At 43.9% G+C, this 23,873-nt stretch overlaps 1 protein-coding gene across 1 annotated transcript in view; it reads left to right on the top strand.

Moving 5' to 3' along the window:
- spg11 (SPG11 vesicle trafficking associated, spatacsin) overlaps positions 1-23,873 on the top strand; it is an 89,739-nt gene that overhangs the window by 13,360 nt on the left and 52,506 nt on the right. The window contains exons 7-16 of the mRNA XM_056282353.1: positions 857-1,236; positions 2,647-2,792; positions 4,999-5,128; positions 7,290-7,445; positions 19,253-19,428; positions 19,594-19,770; positions 21,079-21,150; positions 21,320-21,447; positions 22,868-23,043; positions 23,490-23,682. Of these exons, the coding sequence (XP_056138328.1) occupies positions 857-1,236; positions 2,647-2,792; positions 4,999-5,128; positions 7,290-7,445; positions 19,253-19,428; positions 19,594-19,770; positions 21,079-21,150; positions 21,320-21,447; positions 22,868-23,043; positions 23,490-23,682 (1,734 nt within the window). The remainder of the gene's footprint in view (positions 1-856; positions 1,237-2,646; positions 2,793-4,998; positions 5,129-7,289; positions 7,446-19,252; positions 19,429-19,593; positions 19,771-21,078; positions 21,151-21,319; positions 21,448-22,867; positions 23,044-23,489; positions 23,683-23,873) is intronic.

Genomic DNA, 23,873 nt, shown 5'->3' on the forward strand with positions numbered 1-23,873 from the left:
CCAGTTTCCATTTGTCAAACATGTCTTGATGTGACAGATGGTGTGAGTCGAGAGTCCTTGTCATGTTTTTCAGGAACTAGAAAGGGTTTTGTAGTTGATTTTGAATTGTTTCAATGTGTTTTTGTTGGTTTGGAGGCACAACAGCTATATTAAACGGGTGCAATGAGAGGGGGTGCAAAGGGTGCAATGCACACTGGCGCCACATCAGCGGGGGCACCAAAGCACCGGGTACAGTAAACACTTTCTGGTTATAGGCCCATTTGTTTTTCAAAAGTTTAATATTTATAAATATTATTACTTATATTAGAATATATATTTACATGTTGTATTTTTTAATTATTATAATTTTTTTGTGTACGGTCTTTTGGTGCCCACGCTGATGCGGTGCCTGTGTGCATTGCACCCTCTGCATCCCCCGTCGTTGTGCCCCTGATATCAACTACAGGGTTTTGTTGTTTAGTGATCTGTACATGCCAAAAGCAGCCCCCACTCTCCACCCCCTTGCCCCAACAGGGGTGGACCACTCTTCATTATTTAATTCCTAAGCTGAAAGTGAGTCCAACTCCACTGCTGCATGGATATATAAATTGGATGGTTAGGTGGATGTGTAGCACAAGAAAAAAAAAAAAGAAAAAGAAAAATTGACTTATTCACATGTTAACACATTTGAACGATTCCCTTGTGATATTGAAATGATTAGGGTTATAATTGATGTTATGTCATGAAGTTTTAATAGTCATCACACCTCTAGGGTTGGCTGATAGCATCTTACCCAGGTTTATTTTCAGAGCTGATGGAATGTTTTTTAATTGGTTCCTTCTCCCCCTGTCTGTCTGTATGCCTCCATGACCTCCAGCTCATGGGAAGCACGGCTGGCCTCCATGTACAACAAAGCCCAGGCCCCATCTTCTCCCTCCCAGCCTGCTGGTTCTCCCTGGTTTTCAGGCTTCCCTCACCCAGAGTGCTCCCAGGCCCTCAATGCATCCCGGCTCTCCCAGAGCAGAGTACCACCCGGAGGGGCCATTGTCACCTTCTCTGTCCCCGAGTCGGCTTCTCCGTGTCTTCTCTCTGTCTCCGAGTTCTCCACCACTCTGACCTTCACCTGCCCCAGCAAACGCCAGAGCACAGTGGCCTTGTGGGATTTTCAGTCCCAGTGTGTGAGCTACCACAGGGCCGAGAAGGAGGCCGTGCCTGTGCAGCTCTCTGGAGAACATCAGCTCAGTCTCCTGCTAAAAAGTGAGTCCTCCATCTGACGGACAAAGACAACAGACAGACTGATGGATAGGAAAGAATGCAGAGGGAGAGACAGACAGACATGCAGGCAAAGTAAATGACCAGTAGACAAGATATGGACTGATAGGGCATCCAGGTGGTGTAGCGGTCTATTCCATTGCCTGCCAGCATGGGGATCACCGGTTCGAAGCCCCGTGTTGCCTCCGGCTTGGTCGGGGGTCCCTGCGGACACAATTGGTTGTTTTCTGGGGACGGGAAGCCGGATGTGGGTATGTGTCCTGGTCGCTGCACTGGCGCCTCCTCTGGTCGGTCGGGGCGTCTGTTCCAGGGGGAGGGGGAACTGGGGGGAATAGCGTGATCCTCCCACATGCTACGTCCCCCTGGTGAAACTCCTCACTGTCGGGTGAAAAGAAGCGGCTGGCGACTCCGCATGTATCAGAGGAGGCATGTGGTAGTCTGCAGTCCTCCCCGGATCGGCAGAGGAGAGAGAGAGACAGAGAGCGAGACATAGAGAGAGAGAGAGAAAGATCCACAGAGAGAGCCATAGAGAGAGCCATAGAGGGAGACATAGAGAGAGAGTGAGCTAGCTACTCCCTCCCCCCGGTGAAATCCGGGGGGTGAAATCCAGGGGGTGGAGCTCGGAAGAGTGGGGTAATTGGCCTAGTACAACTGAGGAGAAAAAGGGGGGGGATTTTTAAAAAAGTAAAATATGGACTGACAGACAGACAAACAGACAGGCAAGCAGCAAAGTGACAGAAAGACACTTGGCTTTCTGACACTGGGACAGAGAACTGAGTCCTTTGGTATAAATTGTGCCCATACTGTTTTAGCGCTGTTTCTGCAGTTTTTGTGTTCATTTTCATACAAGATTTATCATACCACAAACGAGAGACCGCTTTAATGGAGAACACTTGATGCCAGTAACAAAACAGTCCTTTAAAGCTTTTAAACCTAAAGTAAATTATGGAAATGCTTAAAGAAATGTGCTACAGTATGTACAAGGCTCAGCGTTTTTGGTTTTTACCGATTTTCACCGAAAAATACCCAGATTTTTAAACCGATTTCCACCTGGATTTTATGTTTCCACGGATCCAAAAGTTGTTCCTGTTCGTGTGAGGTTATGTAACAGTGTCCTCTTGTGGTGAAATTCGGCATGCTGTCTGGCTTTGAAAAATAAAAACCGAAAACGCTGAGCTTTAAGTATGTAGTTGTAACTTGGTGTGAAGCACCTTTTCCAAATTCCTCTCAGCTGACCTGACCTGTCTCTCTTGTTTTTGTTTTGCTGTTCGTGTATCCATCTGCTGTTTTTCATCCGTCCGCCTGTCTTTTTGTCCATCTGTTCTCCTGCTGTTTGTCTCCGTCTGCTGTTTGTCCACTTATTGCCCTGCTTCCTCTCCGTCCGTCTTTTCGCAGAGAGCGGTTTATCCCAGGTGCTGTTCGGCGTCTCTCAGCAGGATCTCCTCAGCAGGCTGATGGTGTTTGGCAGTGCGGCGACCGTTGACGCTCTGTGTCACCTCAACGCCTGGGGGCGCTGTTCAATCCCCCTCCACTCTCTGCAGGTAGAGAACGCCACTCGTCCTCGTTCTCTCCCTTCTTCCTCCTCTCTCGCTCCATTTGAAAAGACGCCCCCTCTCCAACCTCCCCTTGGGGATTCAGATTTGATTAAATACAATACGACATTTCCTTCATCCTTTTTTCCTCTGCTGTTTGCTTGTTGCTCAGGACCTGTTTCAGTCAGTCTGTTTGTTTTTGCTACTTTGCATTTTTCCTTTTTGTCTATTTTGAGGTTTTTTTTTTCTCACTACTGTTTGTCATTTCTTCCCCTATAGTTTTAAACATAGTGCCATTTAATAAAGGCACAGAGGTCAAAGGTTCAGCGTCAGCCTGAGCTTCAGCTAGTTTCTGGGTACAAGATGGTCTGTATAATCCTCCAAGTCAGATGTACATCAGGACTGCAGGGTCAGGTTAACATATCCACAGGACTTTTGGAAGAATTTACAGAATTTAACCTTCGTAAAAGCAGGACGGTGGCGCAGTGGTTAGCGCAGTTGCCTCACAGCAAGAAGGTCCTAGGTTTGAACCCCGAGGCTGTCCAACCTTGGGGGTTGTCCCAGGTCATCCTCTGTGTGTAGTTTGCGTGTTCTCACCGCGTCTGTCTGGGTTTCCTCCGGGTGCTCTGTTTTCCTCCCACAGTCCAAAGACATGTAGGTCACGTGAATCGGCCGTATTATGTTGTCCCTAGTTGTGAATGTGTGGCTTGTTGTTACAGTGGTCCTCTATGTGAATGGCCACTCTGGCGTGTGGCACAGGAATTGTTACATCACATCCTTTGTACTGGCAAATGTATGCAATTTCTGTTGACATTTTGAGTTACTTTGCCTTAAGAAGAGATGTTCCAGTTCGTTTTTTATCCGCATAACGAAGCACTGAAAGGAAGAGACATGAACAGAAAATCCTGAGGGGCTTCAAAAGTTATCTTTGCATTAAATAAACCCTCCCCATCCTGTGAATACACTTTCCTATGAGTGTCTTGTCTCCTCTAAACCAAGGGGAGACGTCTATCTGAAAGCCTGTGTATTGTTTGTTCAGAGCAGAGTCTCACTCAGTCTGCATGCAGGGAGATGATTATGCAGAGGACATAATGATTATGTGTTAAGTTGTATTTATTTAACACAGTTCTAAACGGCTATAAAGAGTTGTGCCCTGTGATGGCCTGGCGGCCTGTCCAGGGTGTCTCTCCCCCCCCCCCCCCCCCGCCTGCCACCCAGTGACAGCTGGGATAGGCTCCAGCATCCCCGCGACCCTGAGAGCAGGATAAGCGGTTTGGATAATGGATGGATGGATGGATTTGTGTCAGATTTAAATGCAAACAGAAACAATAAGATAAACTACACTGTCATCTGTGAGTCAGCAATTAACAATTGGTTTACCCAAGCAAACATGAGAAATAAATCAAAATAAACTCTGTGGGGGGCATCCAGGCAGTGTACCGGTCTATTTCATTGCCTACTATCACTGGTTCGAATCCCCTCGTTACCTCTGGCTTGGTCAGGCATCCCTACAGACACAATTGGTTGTGTCTGTGGGTGGGAAGCCGGATATTGGTATGTGTCCTGGTCACTGCACTAGCGCCTCCTCTGGTCGGTCGGGGCGCCTGTTCAGGTGGGAGGGGGAACTGGGGGGAATAGCATGATCCTCCCACATGCTACATCCCCTTGGTGAAACTCCTCACTGTTAGGTGAAAAGAAGCGGCTGGTGACTCCACGTGTATCGGAGGAGGCATGTGGTAGTCTGCAGCCCTCCCCGGATCGGCAGAAGGGCATGGAGCAGTGACCGGGATGGCTCAGAAGAGTGGGTAATTGGCCGGGTACAATTGGGTAGAAAAAGGGGGTACCCCCCCCCCAAAAAAAGGAATTGGGAACAATTTTTCATTTCTTTCATGTACTTGTGTACACAAAAGAAACAAAATTCCGTTTCCCCCAAATTTCCCAAAAACGACACCACAAAAAACATACAAAAACAGAGAGAACAAAGCCAAAAAAAAAACAAAACTCTGTAAAATCATATTTTGAGAAGTAATTTAAAAGAAGACTGGTTACGCTAGCCTGAATACCTCAAGGTGGGCATTTTCAAATCACCTGCAACCTTAGGTTGCTTCCTTTGGTTACCAGGTAACTAGTTTGGAGATTAACTGTGTAGGTTGCCTTCGTGCCTAATTCTAACAACCACTGTCATTTACCAGATGAGCAATTCTGTCTTTTCCAGGCAGGGGTGAAGAACCGTCAGCTGGACACAGTGGACTTCTTCCTGAAGAGCAAAGAAAGCATCCTGAATGTTCACACGGAATCTAGTCCATCTGATCAGCCAGCTGTCTCCACACTCAGCCTCCTCAACAGTAAGAACCTGACTGACCAACCGACTGATCGGGCTGATTGGGGTGTAAAGCCCAGTGTTCTTAAGCCTCAGTGCCAAGCTTTCAGCATGGCATCTGGTGGTCTTCCTGTCTGCGAGTAGGAGAGTACTTTCAGGAGCTTCCCTCAGCTTTTGGGGGGTCCCCTTTAGTGAGACAAGGTACTATAGTTATCAGAAACACTGGGGTTGATCACATGGTGTATCATGTCATGGGGACCAGAATTGCTATAATTACAAAATCTTAAGATTCGGGGGCGTCCGGGTTGCGTAGCGGTCTATTCCATTGCCTACCAACACGGGGGCCGGTGGTTCGAATCCCTGTGTTACCTCCGGCTTGGTCGGGCGTCTCTACAGACAAAATTGGCCGTGTCTGCGGGTGGGAAGCCGGAAGTAAAGTGTAGGGTAATTGGCCAAATACAATTGGGGAGAAAAAGGGGAATGTCGGATTCGTGGAACGTTTCCACCCTGTCTTTTTATTGCGGAATCATGTTGGTCAAGTTTTTCAAATAAATTGGACTGGAAAGATTATACTATTCAGTGATTATTTAACCTGCAGGCCTTTGTGGCTCTTCATACCCCTAAGGCTGTGTAGAGAACACAGCCTCAAGTAGCCAAGTGCTTCATATATAGTTGTACAATATGTTGGAGTTACACCTAATCTGTGTGAGATGATCAGGGCCATTTGGCTATGAATAGCATGATAGTAGCCAGGGCTGGGCGATATGGACCAAAAATTATATCTTGGTATTGTTAGGCTGAATGTCGATGCACGATATATATCTCGGTATTTTCTACGAAGTGGGCTAAATGTTCAGTTGTCGGTCAAAGCCACATGTGAGATGTCACAAGCACTTTTATTAAAACAGATCAAAATAAAATGCAAAGACACTTCCCTGTTTTGAAATATACACCTCCACAGTATATCAACATGTAAATAAAAAATGATCTAAAATAGCCTATATTAAATAAAAATAGAATGCAAACAGCATTGGATTTTCAAAGTTTAATATCTTTGTGGGAGGAAAAATACAGATTTGCCGCATCCCAAATTCTCCTTAAATTGCATATATTTGTATTTAAAACGAGTTTTAGATCAATTGCACACACACACACACACACACACAAAAAGTTATGATAAGATCTACCTAAAACGACCATGAGCGATCAACATGACTGTCTCGTAATTTGCGTGTGAACGTGCACGTCATGTCACTATGACGTGTGTTGGTCGCATCATTTCCTTTGCCGCGAATTTAGCGTTCTCCAGTGCAGAGAAATAGTCTAAATTTGATTTTTGATTATTGCCAACATGTCTGGTTACAAACGCCGTTACAGACGCACCATGACTACCACCGACGCGTTGCAATATTTACAGGTGTTGGACAGTGGCCCTTTTGAATTGTTTGAAAAATAGTATTAAAAGTTGTTAAAATGTTAATTTTGGTGTCAGCTTCATAACAGACATACTAACACATATAATGCATTAATATCTCAATTGGGTATTTATCTTGACAGAATATAGAGTTTAAAAACCGCGGCGGTCAAAATGACGGCCCATGGTCGTTCTAATAGTTTTTAAGTTCCGGTCGTTGTTTGGGACTGTTTTAATATTTATTGTCAGTTCTTTTTTTAACATTTCTCGTTTTGTAGGCCTTATTACGTTTGTTAGATTAGTAATATGTGTTTTCCGTTTTGTTTTTCGGGTAATATTTTCACTTTTTCAATTTTGCTATTCAAGTTCGACCATGTCTCTGAAGTTTAAATTGTTTAAAAATAGTATTATAGTTGTTAAAATGTTAATTTTGGTGTCAGTCGTTTCCTTACAGACACACTAACATATATGTGATGCATTAATATCTCAATTGGGTATTTATCTTGACAGAATATAGAGTTTAAAAACCAGCCGTCAATTTGACTGCCCATGGTCGTTTAGGTAGGCGTGAAATCCCGGTTGTTCTAGTGTTAAGAAACGGGTTATGTATTTTAATGCAACATCAAACCATATAAACGTTATTGTTTCAGCCTATGTCTTGTTTGAAAATGTATCGATATCATGTAAAAAGTCGATGTCGCGCCCAGCCCTAATGGTAGCCGGAAGTGAGATGTACCTGCATGAATGGGTGATGAGAGCTGTTTGTCTCCAGGCATCGAGGAGCTGTGTCCAGCCCTTGACCTGCTGTGTTCGGCCATCAGGGACTCTCACAGCGAGGCACAGGGGAAGCAGTTCGCAGAACAACTTCTCGGTATCACAGTAAACTTCCTCAACAGACTGCTCCGCTCACTTCTCTCCGGTACACAGGGTAAGTCTGCATTACCAGATTAAAAAACAGAAAGTGAAAACACACCCACACACTTATAGGACCCCTAACCGAGTACACCATACAGAACCTAACACAAAGCAGATTACAAAAACACACAACTACGAAGCTGCAGAATACACTGACTGACAAAAAAACAAACACATACTTAAATGTATCACAGAATCTTACAATTCTGTCCCTCTTTCCATCTAGCTTATCCAGAGTAAACATGTAGAAAAGAGTGAACAGAATTTGACTTTAGAACTTTTTCAACCTTCTCTGGTCTCAAATCGATTGGTGAGTCCAAACCACCCAACCAGCTATTTAATCCTGAGTCAGCACTTTACTTTGTTGGAAAATTCCATTTGAAACTGCTTCTCCTGGAATAACAGTGGACAGTATATTCCGTATTGAATGCTGACTGGTCACATTTGATGCATATTACACCCTGGTTAAATAGTTGTGTATATCCAACGACCTACCAGGTAAATTGTCATTTATATGATACTAAACATTCCCTTATCATCCATCTATCCATCCATTATCCAAGCCGCTTATCCTACTTAGGATCGCGGTATGCTGAAGCCTATCCCAGCAGTCATTCCCTTATTTAATATCATTTGTAATAATGTGCAGAACATAAAGACCAACTTTGTAAAACTCAGTTCTGCAGTCTCTTCCAGAATCTTTTTCTCCGGACTCAAGACAACCATAAACTGGGAAATTTCCAGCTGGGGGGGGGCGTGCTATTTTCTTAGATCAAACTACAGCAACATGAAACTGCTCACAAGGTCTGTGGATTATCTTGAGTAACCGGGTCGTGATTTCTAGAAAGAGACACTGCTGTCGAGTTTTTCAAATGTTTTTTTTTAACCGTGATCCTCCCACGTACTACGTCCCCCTGGTGAAACTCCTCACTGTCAGGTGAAAAGAAGCGTCTGATGACTCCATGTGTATCGGAGGAGGCATGTGGTAGTCTGCAGCCCTCCCTGGATCGGCAGAGGGGATGGAACAGCGACCAGGAAAGTTCAGAAGAGTGGGGTAATTGGCCGGATACAACTGGGGAGAAAAGGGGGGGGAAATCCAAAAAATAAATAAATAAATACTCAGCAATTCGGTTAAAGCGAAGAATTTTATTGACCAAAAACTTTGAAAGGCTATTTTCTGAAACATAAATGAAGAGAGTCTAAACGTGCACTGAGCAGACTTTATCATGGCGTTTTTTTTTTTGTGCTCAACCTGCTCTGCACTGAGTGCCATTGAGGGGCTGTAAGTTGGAGGTATATTTTTCCGCTTTTTGGCCGGGGGTCCCAGATGTGGATGAGGGTAACTCTACTTTATTTGGGGAAGCACTGGGTGGGGGTTTTGTTCAATTTAACTGTTTATTTGATTTTTTTTTTGTTACTGGCTGCCAGTTTGAAGTTTGTTTCATTATAATGGAATGATCTTTTGTTGGTCAATGCCCAGTCTCATGGCTCTTTCAAGGTATCACAAATGAATAACACTCGTGAGTCCATATCCTTGCTTTCTTGGAATTTCCACGGTTTAGGTCACCCGATAAAGCGAGGTAAAGTTTTTGCACACTTGAAGTCACTGCAATCCGACATTATATTATTACAAGAAATACATGTTAAAGCCACTCAGCACAGGAAACTCGGGGCTAATTGGATTTCACAGATCTATCAATCACCTTTCATGTCCAAAGCTAGAGGTGTCGGCTTCTTTTTCCGTAAGACCGTACCTTTTCATTTTCACTCGTCCACAATTGACCCAAATTTAAGGTTTACTATTTTAACTGGGCGTATCAGTTCACTTCCCATTACATTGTTAAACATTTATGGGCCAAACAGACGACCTAGTTTTTTTTTTTTTCCTCGTAAGGTTTAAGGTAAGGAATTGATCCTAGATAGCAACTCAAGCCATATATTGATTGGGGGTGACTTTAATTGTTATCTGGATCCATATCTAGATAGGCTTTCCTCAGTCCCCCCACCGCCACCACCACCCAGTATTCTTGCTGTGCAAACAATTTGATGAAGTCAAAGAAGGTGGTGCATATTTGGAGACTACAACATCCATCTGATCATGATTATTCTTTCTATTCTCATGTCCACAGGTCATATACATGGACTGATCACTTTTTAGTCGATTCCAGATTCATCTCTAACATTGCCCACATTAAATATTACAGCATAATAATGTCAGACCATAGTCCTGTCAATCTCAACCTTCAACTGTCCCTCCCCAGGCAAGCCTATAGCTGGCATTTTAACCCCTTTTTGCTCACAGAACAGGCTTTTAAAAGATGAATTACTGCGCATATTTCACAGTTCCTTGAGACCAACAACAATTAGTCCATGGGCCAGAGCCCAAAATTTCCTATTTCGGTACACTCAAGGTGGCAAAACTTACTTATAATTTTTGAAAGGATCCATGTCTGTAGATGATATTTTGGTATGATAACCATTCCTGAGTGGCAGCTGTATCACAGTTATCAGCTCATGAAGTTAACCACCCCCTAAAGTAAATTGCATTTTAGACGCTGGTGCATATCCTGGTTTAGCCTCATGGTCAGGACATTTTTCAATGTTCTATAATATTGTCTTTGGTATCATTTTAAAGGGGACCTTCTTAGCTTTCATTCAAGCCCTGTTGTGGATATTTCTCACAAATATAGAGGTCACTTGAGCTCTTCAACCCGTCAATAACACACATCTTTCTGCAATTTTCGCCTAAACTATATACTTTCTTTTAGCCCTGTGGCATCTAGAAATATCAGGGACACAAAACACAAAAACTGGAATACTCACAGGGCTGTAAAGATTCAGGAAATGTATAATATACCCATACTATTTCATTGTGTGAGGTGATTGTGAACCTTAAATTAGAAGGGCATTATTACTGAGAAACTAACTAGACCAAAGCCAGTTAGTCCATGGGTCAGACCAGATATCGATATCACCCAAGGTGACACAACTTCACTGGTGCCATTTTATTTGGTACACTAACAGAAGTAAAATAATACATGATAACCTTTCCAAATGAGCAGCTATTTCATTTTTCTTTCAGGAAACCTGTTTCTGTGCCTCTCACGATTGTGTATTTGCCCAGATTTTTACAAATATAGCATTTCAACACCCCTGGTACTGATTAGCCTAGCTTAAACTCTGGGACAGTTCTTAGTTGGCCAACAACCAAGGATAACCAGTACTGTGTACTTCCATTCATTGTGCTAAGCTAGGCTAACGTGCAGCCAGATAGCTTTCTACTAAACACATATAGAGGAAACTGGTATCTATCTTCTTGTCTCACTCTGGAGAAGATTGTAAGCTAATTTCCCATAATGTTAGCATGTTCTTTTAATGTATATGTTAATATGATTAGTTAAAGTGGCTACGAGGAACTTTCATCTTGTGTTGATTTTAGCGGCCTCATGTGGACAAAATACAGCTGTTGCATAGCAACTAGGTAATGTATCTATTTGTGGCTATGTAAGATAAATAATGGTAATATGACGCTGGTGAAGCAAAGTAAACTTTGTTTTAGTAGTGTTCATACACCTAAGTTACATGTATTTGTTTGTATGTGGCAGGTGAGAACTGACTGAATATGGCCACTGGTGAACAAGCAAGTTTTTACCCAATACCAAAGCGCCCACGGGTGGAGTGCATTATCCACTGTTCTGATGATACAGATAAGCTGGTTTCACTACAAAGTGTCGACTCATGGAGAACTCTGCTCAGGGCAGCTCAGATACGAAATCATGCACCAGTTTTGAAACTGGCAAAAGACATTCCTGAGGGACAGATTCAAGCAATCTACTACCACAGAAAGTGTCACAGTATCTTCACTATGAAGCAAATTCTTGATGGCCTCCTTGCAAAAGAAAAGAAAAGTTGTGTCTCTGCTGAAGAGAAACAATCTAAGAGAGTAGCTCGACATGCTCCAAGTACATCTAGGACTTATGATGCAGAGTGCATATTTTGTCAGAAAAACAGCAAATATTCCAAGAGACAGAATACGAGAGAAGTACTGGTGCAGTGTCGAGAACTGCGAGCTGATGCAAAGATCAGGAGTGCAGCCACAAAGAAAAGGGACAGCAGAATCCTTGCCATTGTGAGTAGAGACCTTGTAGCAGCTGAAGGGCACTACCACAGGTCATGCTATAGACTTTACACCAAAGAAGAGGTTTCCAAAGGAGAGGTTGCCAGCAATGAAGATGATGATGCTGCAGCCCAGTATGAAGCTGCTGTGAATAAGGCATACAATGAGCTGTTCCTCTTCATCAGGATGGAGCTTTTTGGCAATCCTCAAGTGATGACAATGACTGATCTCTCTTCTAGACTGGTAGCTTCAATGAACTCCCAAGGCATTGCCCAAGTCAAGGAATCAACCAAGAAGCACATAAGGCAAAACTTGGAGAGTGAGTTTGCTGGAGCCTTGCAAATATTCCCTGATGAGAAAGGAAAATTCCTCCTCTATCCCGATAACTTGTCCATGAGGGAACTTGCCAAAGAAAATCAGTCTCTCAAAAGGGAGCTGCAGACCCTGAAAAGTGTCAGTGCACAAGATGTTATAGCCAAAGCAGCCATCAAATTGAGAGCAGACATTAAAAGTCAAGATGTTCCTCAAACCTGACCGCCTGAAGTCAAACCAGAAGCAGAATGTCCTACCATTCCAGAGTCGCTCATTATCTCCCTGTACTCTCTACTCACAGGCTCAAATGATCCTGATCATGCATCCCAGAGAGTGCAGTGCCTTCTGCAGTCATTTGGCCATGACATAGTATATGCAGTGACATGTGGAAATACCAAGCCTTCCAAGCACATTGTTCTGCCATTCAGTGTCAAATCGTTGACAGGAACTGTAGAGTTGATAAACATCCTCAACCGACTTGGTCACAGTGTGTCCTATTCACAGATGGAAGAGATCAACACTGCCCTGTGTCTCCAGAAACTCTCATCATCAGGGAGTGGCATTGCCCTTCCAGCTAACATCCATCCTGGCATATTCACAACTTTAGCCTGGGACAATATCGACCGTCTTGAAGAAACTGTCAGTGGTGAGGGAACATCTCACAGAGTCAATGGGATTGCTGTGCAAGCAAAGCCAGTCAACCCACTTCCTGTCCAACCCATGCCCACTGTTCCCAAAACAAAGAAGAGAAGCATTGATGGACCCCCACCAATGTTACCAACTTACAATGCTGGACAACGGGTAGGGCCACCACAAAGCAAAAAGTCAGATGCCGATACTGCAGCCAATACTAAGCTTGCCAGAGAGAAAAACCTTCTTTGGGTCCTAGCACGCATGTCACAACAAGAAGAACAGTCAGTCAGCAGCTGGACAGGCTTCAACATCCTGACTCGAGGAGAGATGACGGTCATCCCCGACAATATAGGCTATCTGCCTACCATCAATGCTCCAGCGACACAAATGTCTACTGTCAACGAGGTGCTTAACCAGTCACTGAGCATCATGCAGTGCTTAGGCCTGAGGAAGATTGTCTGTGTCTTTGACCAAGCCCTGTATGCGAAGGCTGTCGAGATCACATGGAACACCATGACAAGTTCCATGATATCATCGTTAGGCTTGGGGTATTCCACACCATCTGCGCACTGCTGGCAATAATAGGAAAGCGTTTCCAAGATGCTGGACTCAAAGACCTCTGCATTGAGTCTGGCATGATTGCAGAAGGCTCAATTGCTGGTGTTATGGATGGCCGCAAGTACAACAGGGCAGTGCGACTACACAAGCTCCTGTATGAGGCTCTCATGCGACTGACCTTGAATGGTTTCCTGTCCTGGTTGGAAGAAACTCACAGGAATGACATGGTTCACCTGAATGAGACACTGAAGACCATTGACAGCCTTGGGAAAGAAGTCTCACAACATGCTTTGAAGGAGGTCCTCGAGAACAGCTCTTGTACACGCATCATGGATCTATTTGAAGTCTACCGTGAGTTCCTTAGAGGTGGAAACGGCAGCCTCTCGAACTTCTGGATGTCCTATTTGGACATGGTTGAAATCTTGTTGGGGCTCATCCGAGCATCCAGAGAGGGAGACTGGATGCTACACTTGGCTAGCATTCGAGCAATGATCCCATGGTGCTTTGCTTATGACAGGATGAATTATGCACGCTACCTCCCCTACTACTACGCCCAGATGTCTGAGCTGCCCATCACACACCCAGATGTGTACACAGAATTCATGGAAGGAGGCTTCTCAGTCCAACTGGGCTCCACCAATCCCTTTGGCCGAATCCCTGTTGACCAAGCTATAGAAGAAACGGTGAACAGAGACACCCAAACAGCTGGAGGGACAAAGGGATTCAGCTTGAAGCCAGGAGCTGTGACCAAATATTATCTCACAGCTGAGTATAGAAGCATGTACCTCAGACAGCTGAGAGACCTGACAGGTCAAGGCAGGTGCAAATGGTCTCATCCAGATCTACAGAGTCCAAGGATCAAGAGAGATGAAGCAGATGTCCAGTCTCTCATGGACCTTATGGAGAATAACTGGCTCAATCCTATGTCCCCTGATGAGATTGATTTGGTTAGCCTCTCCACTGGTAACATGGCTCCACCTGATGTGACCATAGATCTCTTGAGAGCTCTTGAGAAAGGAGAAGAGGCCTACCAAGCATTCCAGCAAACAAGGTTAGATGCAGACCCACCACCTGTGAAATTCCACGACAAGATGACCAAGCAAAGTCTGAAAACATTCTCCAATGTCAGCACAAAACAAGCTCATGGAAAGAAAGCACAGGATGTGGTTCTGAGGGCAGATAGAAACCTTTTCAGTCACATGATCCTGGTGACTGAAAGCAGGAAGGTGAATCTGAAGGATGTCCTTGCCTACCCATTGGGCCCACTACCATGGGCACTGGCAAATGCTGATGGGTCCTTATGAAAAACATACAAGGCTGCACTTGCCAGAGAGCTTGAAAAGAATGTATCTCCTGCAGAAGACATCCCAATCCCATCTACTTCCATCATTGATGGGATGAGCCTGGACCAAAAAATGAATGGCAACAACAAAACCTTTGCACAGGTGGCAGAGTCAGCCTTGACCCAGGTCCTCCATGAGGGAGCACAGAGTAGGAGGATTGATGTTGTTTTTGATGTCTATCACCAGACTTCGATCAAAGATGCTGAACGACTGAACTGGGGTGGAGACATCACTCTCCAGTACAAGAATCTTGCAGGGGGACACCACGTCCAGCAGTGGAGAAAATTTCTGTGCAGTTCCTCCAACAAGACCAGTCTCATCAAGTTTCTGGTGGAAGAGTGGAAACTCCCACGATACAGAGCTATGCTGCATGGCAAGGTGTTGTACATGACCTGTGAGGAAACCTGCTACAAGTTGACAGAAGATGGGTGTGAGGAAGCAGCAGAACTGCACTCCACACATGAAGAAGCTGACACCCGTCTGCTCCTGCATGCATTGCATGCAGCAAATGCGGGCTCAAAGTCAGTTATCATCACAGCTGAGGACACTGATGTCATGGTGCTTTGTCTTGGCTTCCAGAAGGACATCACCTGTCCCATCTACCAGAAGTGTGGGACTCAGAACCGCACACGGTTTGTCGACATCACCAAACTGGCAAGTTCACTTGGAGACAGCATCTGTGACAGCCTAATTGGCTTACATGCCTTCACAGGCTGCGACACTGTCAGTGCATTCGCTGGTCGAGGGAAGCTGAATGCCCTGAAGATAGTGAGAAAGCACACTTCCTGCCAAGAGACTTTTAGTCAACTGGGACAGACATGGAATGTGAGTGATGAGCTGTTCCAGAAAATTGAGCAGTTCACCTGTCGGATGTATGTTGCTAATAGTAGCACTGCTGAGGTGAACAAACTGCGTTACCAGCTCTTCTGCACCGAAAGGGGAGAGGTTGAGTCCAGCCAGCTGCCACCATGTAGAGACTGTCTCTTTATGCATGTTCAACGAGCCAACTATCAGGCAGCAATATGGAAGTGCTGTCTGCAGGCTAACCCTGTGGTGCCAAGCCCTACTGAGTATGGATGGACAGACGATGAAGGCAAGCTGGCCATTTACTGGATGCGCTCCCCACCTGCACCAGATGTGGTCTTGGAAATGCTAACATGCAAGTGTGTGCATTCATGCAAAATGCCAAGCTGCATGTGCCTGTCAAATGGACTTCCATGCACAGACATGTGCAGGTTACAGACCTGCAGTAACCAAAAACAGCAGGATGGTCCAGAACTGGACTTTGAACTTGGGGAGTCAGATGATGAGAGAAACGAGCAGTTTGATGAATGACAGTGTGATGATTCTGATGGTATTACTGTGGTAGTAGTCTATTGATGCACAGGATGTTGATTCTGGACTTGGTTACCCAGAGCTTGATAACAATAATGTAACCATATTCACATATACCCATTACCCTACCCATTACCATTACATATACCCACTAATGATATGGGATTACATGTATCATTGACTAAGTATATGTAAATGTCAATGTTGTTTAAAATATTAAAATAGTTCATTACCTCACTATGGTATTCCTTTTTATCATGTATTTTGATTGTGTATTTAAACAAATGTATAGAGACCAGTTTGTGACCTAACTGGCTTTGGTCTAGTTCTCATTTAAGGCTCACAATCACCTCACACAATGAAATAGTATGGGTATATTATACATTTTCTGAATCTTTACAGTCCTGTGAGTATTCCAGTTTTTGTGTTTTGTGTCCCTGATATTCCTAGATGCCACAGGGCTAAAAGAAAGTATATAGTTTAGGCGAAATTGCAGAAAGATGTGTGTTATTGACGGGTTGAAGAGCTCAAGTGACCTCTATATTTGTGAGAAATATCCACAACAGGGCTTGAATGAAAGCTAAGAAGGTCCCCTTTAAAATGATACCAAAGACAATATTATAGAATATTGAAAAATGTCCTGACCATGAGGCTAAACCAGGATATGCACCAGCGTCTAAAATGCAATTTAGTTTAGCGGGTGGTTAACTTCATGAGCTGATAACTGTGATACAGCTGCCACTCAGGAATGGTTATCATACCAAAATATCATCTACAGACATGGATCCTTTCAAAAATTATAAGTAAGTTTTGCCACCTTGAGTGTACCGAAATATCGTCTGGCCCATGGACTAAATGGTGAGGTTAATGACTCAACACAGTGGGAAACACTCAAAGTATATATCAGAGGAAAAATTATTTCTTATGAAGCAACATTGAAAAGGGTTAAGCGAGGTCGATTGGAACTGATTGAGAAAAAATTATCAGCTGCAGAACAGGCTTTCAAAAACTCTTTGTGCCAGTCAGATTATAATAACATTCTTAAAATATAATACAACTCCATTCTAGGGGAACAAATTGGCAACATACTACTTAAACTTAAACAGTATACATTATATACATTCCTTTGGGAGTATTTCTGGCTATACCATAAATTTGAGAAAGAGTGAATTCATGCCTTTAGTGGGTCAATTTACTGAAGACTTCCTGAAAAACTGGCCTTTTAGAGTAATGAGGGACTGTTTCACCTATCTGCAGCTTCAACTGACCAAGAACCCAAAGCATCTTTCAGATTTAACTAAACAGAAACAGTAGAAAAACTTAGAGCGAATATTGAGTCCTGGAGGATACTGCCCTTCTCCGTGACTGGACAGGTAAATACAATCCAAATGGTGAGAGTCTACCCAGCTTTTTCAAAACCTGCCCATATGCTTAAATGCATCCTTTTCTAAGAAGCCCGATTCTATCATATTGCCCTTCATATGGGGTTACAAATCACACATGATATGCAATGCTCACCTGCACAACCCCCTTGAGAATGGTGTTCTTGGTCTGCTGATGTTTAACACTACTACAGGGTAGCTAATTCCAGGGCTCTTACCTACTGGAAATGCAGAGAGGAAAGGAACCCTTCATGGCTATAGCTAGAAGCCTCTGCTGTTAAACATTCTTCACTTCCTGCTCTTTTGTTTTCCAGTTCTGCCTTGGTAAACAAGTCAATTCAACAAAACTTTATCTTTAAGAATTATTTGCGAATATTAAATGAGATAGAAGCGGCTCATCAAACTCCTAGAGTTTCCATACAAGCTCCCATAAGCCAGAATCACTCATTCAAGCCTGGACAGTTAGATGGGGTGTTTACAGTTTAGAGAGAGAAGGGTATCAAACTTTTTTAGATCTGTACATTGATGGCCAATTTGCATCATTTATTCAATTAAGTACTAAATTTAATCTTCCTAATTCACGTCTTTGGGGTTGTTTTTTTTTCTCTTCTGATATCTTCAAGTCAGACTATTATGGAAGGGTGCCCACACCCCCATCACCCTTTCCTTTCTGGAAAATCTCTTACTTCCTCCAGATTCCAAGCAGCTTGTATCAAAATTTGGTAATTGCTTCACTACTTCGGTTTCTTCAGATTTTATTAGGGCAGCCTGGGCCAGTGATTTGAACTCAGAGGTATCAGCAGAGTTCTGGGAAGATGCATTGTCCCAGGTTCATCCTTGTTCTATTAACTCATGATATAGGTTAATCACATACAATGTGATGCATAAGTTGCATTACTCAAAAACAAAAATGAACCGCATCTTCCCATCAGTGTCTCATAAATATGACAAGTGTTGCTCTGCTGAAGGATCACTAGCATGTCTTTTCTGGTTTTGTCCTACATTATACAACTTTTGGACTGCAGTTTTTTGAGTGGCTCTCAAAAGCCTATTCCAGAGATATTCAGCCCAACCATGATCTGGCTATCTTTGGATGCTCTGCAGAGACTTTTGAGCTGCCATGTGACATGCAGAATGCAGATTGCTCTGCATCTAGGAATGGCAGTCGCTAAGAAACTTATTTTCCTGACCTGGAAGTCTAGCACTCCACCCAGATTTGTGCATTGGCTCAAGGAGATGTTGTCTATATTACAAATAGAAAGACTGCACCTGCACAAACCCAATACACACAATAGATCTGAGAGAATATGAATCAGAATCAGAATACTTTATTAATCCCTGAGGGGAAATATGATATGAGGGGAAATATGGGGACGATTTTTGGCACAGTGTCATATTACCCCACAGCCATAGTGACTTTGAACTATCTGGGTTCAAGAGTGGGTGTGGTGTTTAACTTGATTCATTTATTCATTTTTAATATACTTTTTATTAATCCCCTTGGGGAAATTCCTCTTCTGCATTTAGCTGTGTAGCTAGGAGCAGTGGTCAGCCACTGTGCAGCACCCAGGGACCAACTCCAGTTCTTCTTTCCATTGCCTTGGTCAGAGGCACAGACAGGAGTATTTACCCTATCATGCATGTCTTTTTGATGGTGGGAGGAAACCAGAGCACCCAGAGGAAACCCAAGCAGACACAGGGAGAACATGCAAACTCCACACAGAAAGGACCTGGGATGGCCTGGGTTTTGAACCCAGGACCTTCTTGCTGTGAGGCAACAGTGCTACTTTACCTTGTGTTACTTTACTTGCACCTGAGATGTTACTATTTTGACAAGATTTTTGAGAGTCTATTTATGTATTCTTGTAAACTGTCTAGCAGCCTTCTTTTTTACTGCTTGTGTTCCACTTGGGGTTGTATTTCCTTTGTACTGTCTTGTATGTCCTTTCAATATATTTTGTCATTGTAAAATCGAAAACTGTAGATAAGGTATTAAAAAAAATGACAGCCAATCTAAGCTCCTGACCTCTGACCTTTGTCCTGCAGACGCCCAGAGATTTTTGTTTCAACAACTGAACTCTATGATTTCAACCCACTGTGCTGTCCTGCTGAAGCTAATGGTGCTGTCTTCTCTCTATAGAGCTGGATGCAAGCTTGCAGAGCTGCGTGGACATCCTTGATGTATACATCACTGAATTGAGGCGTTACATGCGGCGGTTCCCCTGGCGAGCAGGGAACGACGTGTCGAGCACTGACTCACTGGCATCTACTCAGGACCACACACAGGGGAAGGCATGGGACCTCCTCACTACAGAGGTGAGAATCTCAATGCAAGCATGCTCTTATCGTTTTGCACCAGTTACCTTCACAAACTCATCTGATGTTTTGAGAAGCCGCAATTCTGCCTCTTATAACAAAAAGTAAGTAATATATCCGGATCATATGTTTGCATGAATGCCTGTGTGTGTGCTTTTTTTACAGGAGGTGGTCCAGCAGGCTATTCTCAGTGGCCAGATCCCCAGGGCACAAGCCTACCTGCGGCGCTGTAACAGACCAGAGCAAACGATGGAAGAGCTCAGGAGGGTGGGTCTGCGTCAGGCCTTCTCCTGCCTGGTCCACAGAGAGTTGCCACAGGCCAGCGCCCTCCTCAGGAACATGGTGAGAGTGGACGGTCCACCGCCCAAAAGTTATAAAATGTTTAAAGATGACTATACCTGCCCATTTTCCGCCATGTAGCAAGAGTCTATAGTATATTTCAAATGTGGTTTGAATATTCATTGACTTCATGGTTTTCAAGATGATCCGTTTTGTGCACTGTTTTGTGGTTCCTGGTTAGTGATGAGAAAATAAAGCAGTACAGTTGCTGGACACTAACAGACAGTAATATTTAGTTGGGTTTAAACCTAAGTGGATTTTTGATGTCCGTATTACAGAAGAATTTTAAAGGCTAAGGAAATTGACAATAAGTTACTAATTTGCACTTTTATGAGCATTAGATTTGCATTTGTGACAAAAAACTTTTTTTTAACTGCAAAAAACCATCACTGTGTTAAAACGTGTTTTCAGGATATACAATTGTAGCATTATGGATCTTCTCAGCCAATAATTCATACAGTTTTTTTTTGTTTTTGTTTTTTTTATTATACTAAAGGCCACTATTCGGCCTATACTAAAGGCCACTAAGGCGGCACGGTGGCCCAGTTGTTAGCACTGTTACCTCACAGCAAGGAGGTCCTGGGTTCGAACCCCGGGGTTGTCCAACTTTGGGGGTCATCCCAGGTTGTCCTCTGTGTGGAGTTTGCATGTTCTCCCCATGTCTGCGTGGGTTCTCTCTGGGTGCTCCAGTTTCCTCCCACTATCAAAAAGACATGCATATTAGGGTTAATACTCCTGTCTGTGCCCCTGACCGAGGCATGGCAAGACGAACTGGAGTTGGTCCCCGGGTATGCACAGTGGCTGCCTACTGCTCCTAGCTACACAGCTAGGATGGGTTAAATGCAGAGAAGAATTTCCCCACAGGGATTAAAAAAGTATGTCAAAATAAATAAATAAAATAAAAATTCCAATGTTTGAGGCTCTGGACATGCTACATCAGTTCTACAATAACTTGGTGTGCTGCTTCTAGGGAAACTGGTCATGTTGGCTGTTGGATAACTGATTGTGTTGGTTAAGGGATTAGTGGGTAATGTTTTGATAACAGCACCAGGAGTGCCATAGACAGGAAGCAGTATCATAGTGGGACAGCTGACCTGACTTGACACCTATCAAACTATTGATTGCTGAGCGATCCACTGGTGTTCAGCAGCCTTCACTGCTACAGTGGGGCTTTTTAAGAATCAGAAGACGGTCAGGAGACCTCTCTGTCTGTGTTGCATCTTTTAAAGTATGAATGAAGTGAAACTAACAAGCACACTTCCTCCCATCGGGCTGGAACACTCAAATGTCTGGACCATTGTCTGTTTGCAGGGTTTCAACGTGAAGAAACAGCTTCACAGTATCTGCATGTACACCCACGATAAGGACCTCAGGGAGTTTGTGGTGAGCTCAGCATTTCACACACACACACACACACACACACACACACACACACACACAATCAATCAGTACTCCTATTGGCGGTGTCTCTGGTCACATGCTGATGAAAGTGATCCCCTGTCAGCCTTCCTGTGGATGAGAATTTGAGGATATCAACTGGTTGATTCCTCAGGTGGAGGAGCTGTCCAGGCGGAGCTATTTCTCTGAGGAGGAGAAGCAGAGAGTCATGTTCATCCGAGAGATGGAGAGGCTGGGTTCTCTCCCTGCAACCCGCTGCATTTCGCCCACCACCACATCCAGGTAGGAGGGTGATGATGATGTTTTCTTCTCATAAGCTCTTATAAGCAGGGACAACTCCATTCAGCCCATATTGCAGATGCCATGTTTCTGCCAATCCAGGGAGGGCTGCAGACTACCACATGCCTCCTCCGATACATGTGGAGTCGCCAGCCACTTCTTTTCACCTGACAATGAGGAGTTTCACCAGGGGGACGTAGCATGTGGGAGGATCACGCTATTCCCCCCACTTCCCCCACCCCGAACAGGTGGCGCCCCGACCGACCAGAGGAGGCGCTATTGCAGCGACCAGGACACATACACACATCAAGTCAAGTCAAGTCCATTTTATTTGTATAGCCCAGTATCACAAATTACAAATTTGCCTCTAGGGGCTTTACAGCAACACAACACCCTGTCCTTAGACCCTCGCATTGGATAAGGAACAACTCCCTACATCCGACTTCCCACCCGCGGACACGGCCATTTGTGTCTGTAGGGACGCCCGACCACGCCGGAGGTAACATGGGGATTCGAACCGGCGAGCCCTGTGTTGGTAGGCAACGGAATAGACCGCTACACCACCTGGATGTCCTATATAATCTCTTTATCCTAATACATTATTACTTTTGACTAAAGGAGAGCCTAAATACTCCTTTTGATATTTTTGATTTTTTTTTTTTTGTTAAATTTTTCTTATTTGAAAACTTGAGAATTTGCATAAAAATAGCTTGATGGAAAAACAATTGGTAACCTTTCAGCAGTACACTTCTTATGTTCAAAAGTATTTCGTCACTAATGTGTTTGAATAAACTGAACTGGTTGACGTGGGACTAACTATTGTATTATTTGCTGCTAACAGTTATAAGTTAGGGAGAATGTGAAGTCTTTCCATTGTTTTCAAAATGAGTATCTGCCAACACCCTCATTTCAACACGGTTAAATACACAAATCTGGTTTCACAATGTAATCTGCTCTGATTTACCACAGTCATTTTCCAAACTGGAAATCTAAAGTGTGGAGGATCCAGTTTTTACAAATATTCTGTAGGGCTCACATTACCCAATATCCATTTAAAAAGAACTTAGTTTAGTGTTGTGCTGTAATTTTATAAATGGTGTCAGTTTTTTTTTTTTCAAATGTTGAAGATTTCACCCTCGGGCCAAACTCGACATATAGTCCTTGGTTGATATAAACAGTGGACCCTTCAAATACCAACTTTCTTAGCTTGGGCCCTTGTTATATGAAGAAAGAATACATTATTTTCAAGCCTTGTGCACCATCCTAAGTCAGTTACAATGACAATAGTGAAGGCTTTTAGTCACTTTGAAGTGTACCTCTTTCACATCACTTTTTCTTCCACTCTGCATCTTCCCTGTACCTCACCTCTCTACTAACTGTCTATGACCCATTTTTCCCTCTCTACCCGGCTTCTTCTCATAAGGTTCCTGGAGATGGCCCAGACTAGTCAAAGTCATAAGGAGGTTCTGGAGGAGCTTGTCAGAGAAAGGATGTCTCAGGATGAAGCAGGCCTATGGAGCTGCCTCAGGCTGGACTGGGTCCAGCACTGGGAACCGAACACACAGACCACCATCCTCCTGTCTCGACTCCAGGACACAGGTACAGACACGTCCACCAAGCTGGTCTGGTTAAATTAGGACCCCCCCAGCAGATGCTTGTTGGACACCCTGGGCATGGCTCTTAATGTTACTCAGAGACTATTGAAAGCCCATTTAAAACCCTTAACTCTTTTATTAGAAGAGGTTTTTCTTTTTTTCTATTTTTCCTTAAAAAAGGAGAGTTTATGTCCACTCACCTAACTGAGGAGACACAGGAGAGAAAGCTCCTGATGGGATTTGATTCTGGGCCAGCAGGGATATAAATTTGACCCAAGAGGCGACTCATACAGCTGCCTGATATCTCTGTGAATAAAAATTAAGGCTTTAGCGCACTATTTGGTTCCACACAGCTTTGTCACCATCAGCTAGAATAAATGAGAAATTTTACCGTGACAACACGCTTACCCTTTCCTTGTCCTCGTGTTGTCAATGTGTTGTTATAAGCAGGGAGTTCCTGTGATGCGGCGGTTCTGTGGTACTATCTGACCTCCCTCCATGACCAGCAACGGCTAGTTTGCTGGATCAAAACCACAGAGGACTCTGGCAATCCACAGTGGCCGGAGCTAACCCCAGAAATGGTCAGCACCAATACTGCCTGCAGCAGCTACCTTAGGGAGCTCATCCTTTACCTGCTGGCCAGGTAGGCCGTTTGAAGGACGAAGGTCACCCCTGACATCTCAGTTTTTAGTTTTGTATTTGTTAAAGGCTTTCTACTAGCCACAATAAAAGTCTTAAGAATTTCTTAAATGAGAATCAGTTTCGAAAGGGCGCTGGCGAGTATGTCACCTCTTCTCAGTCCAGGTAAACTTGTGCTTCATTTTGTGCTTTTCA

The sequence above is a fragment of the Lampris incognitus genome, chromosome 6, assembly GCF_029633865.1.
Source record: "Lampris incognitus isolate fLamInc1 chromosome 6, fLamInc1.hap2, whole genome shotgun sequence".
Lineage (NCBI taxonomy): Eukaryota > Metazoa > Chordata > Actinopteri > Lampriformes > Lampridae > Lampris > Lampris incognitus.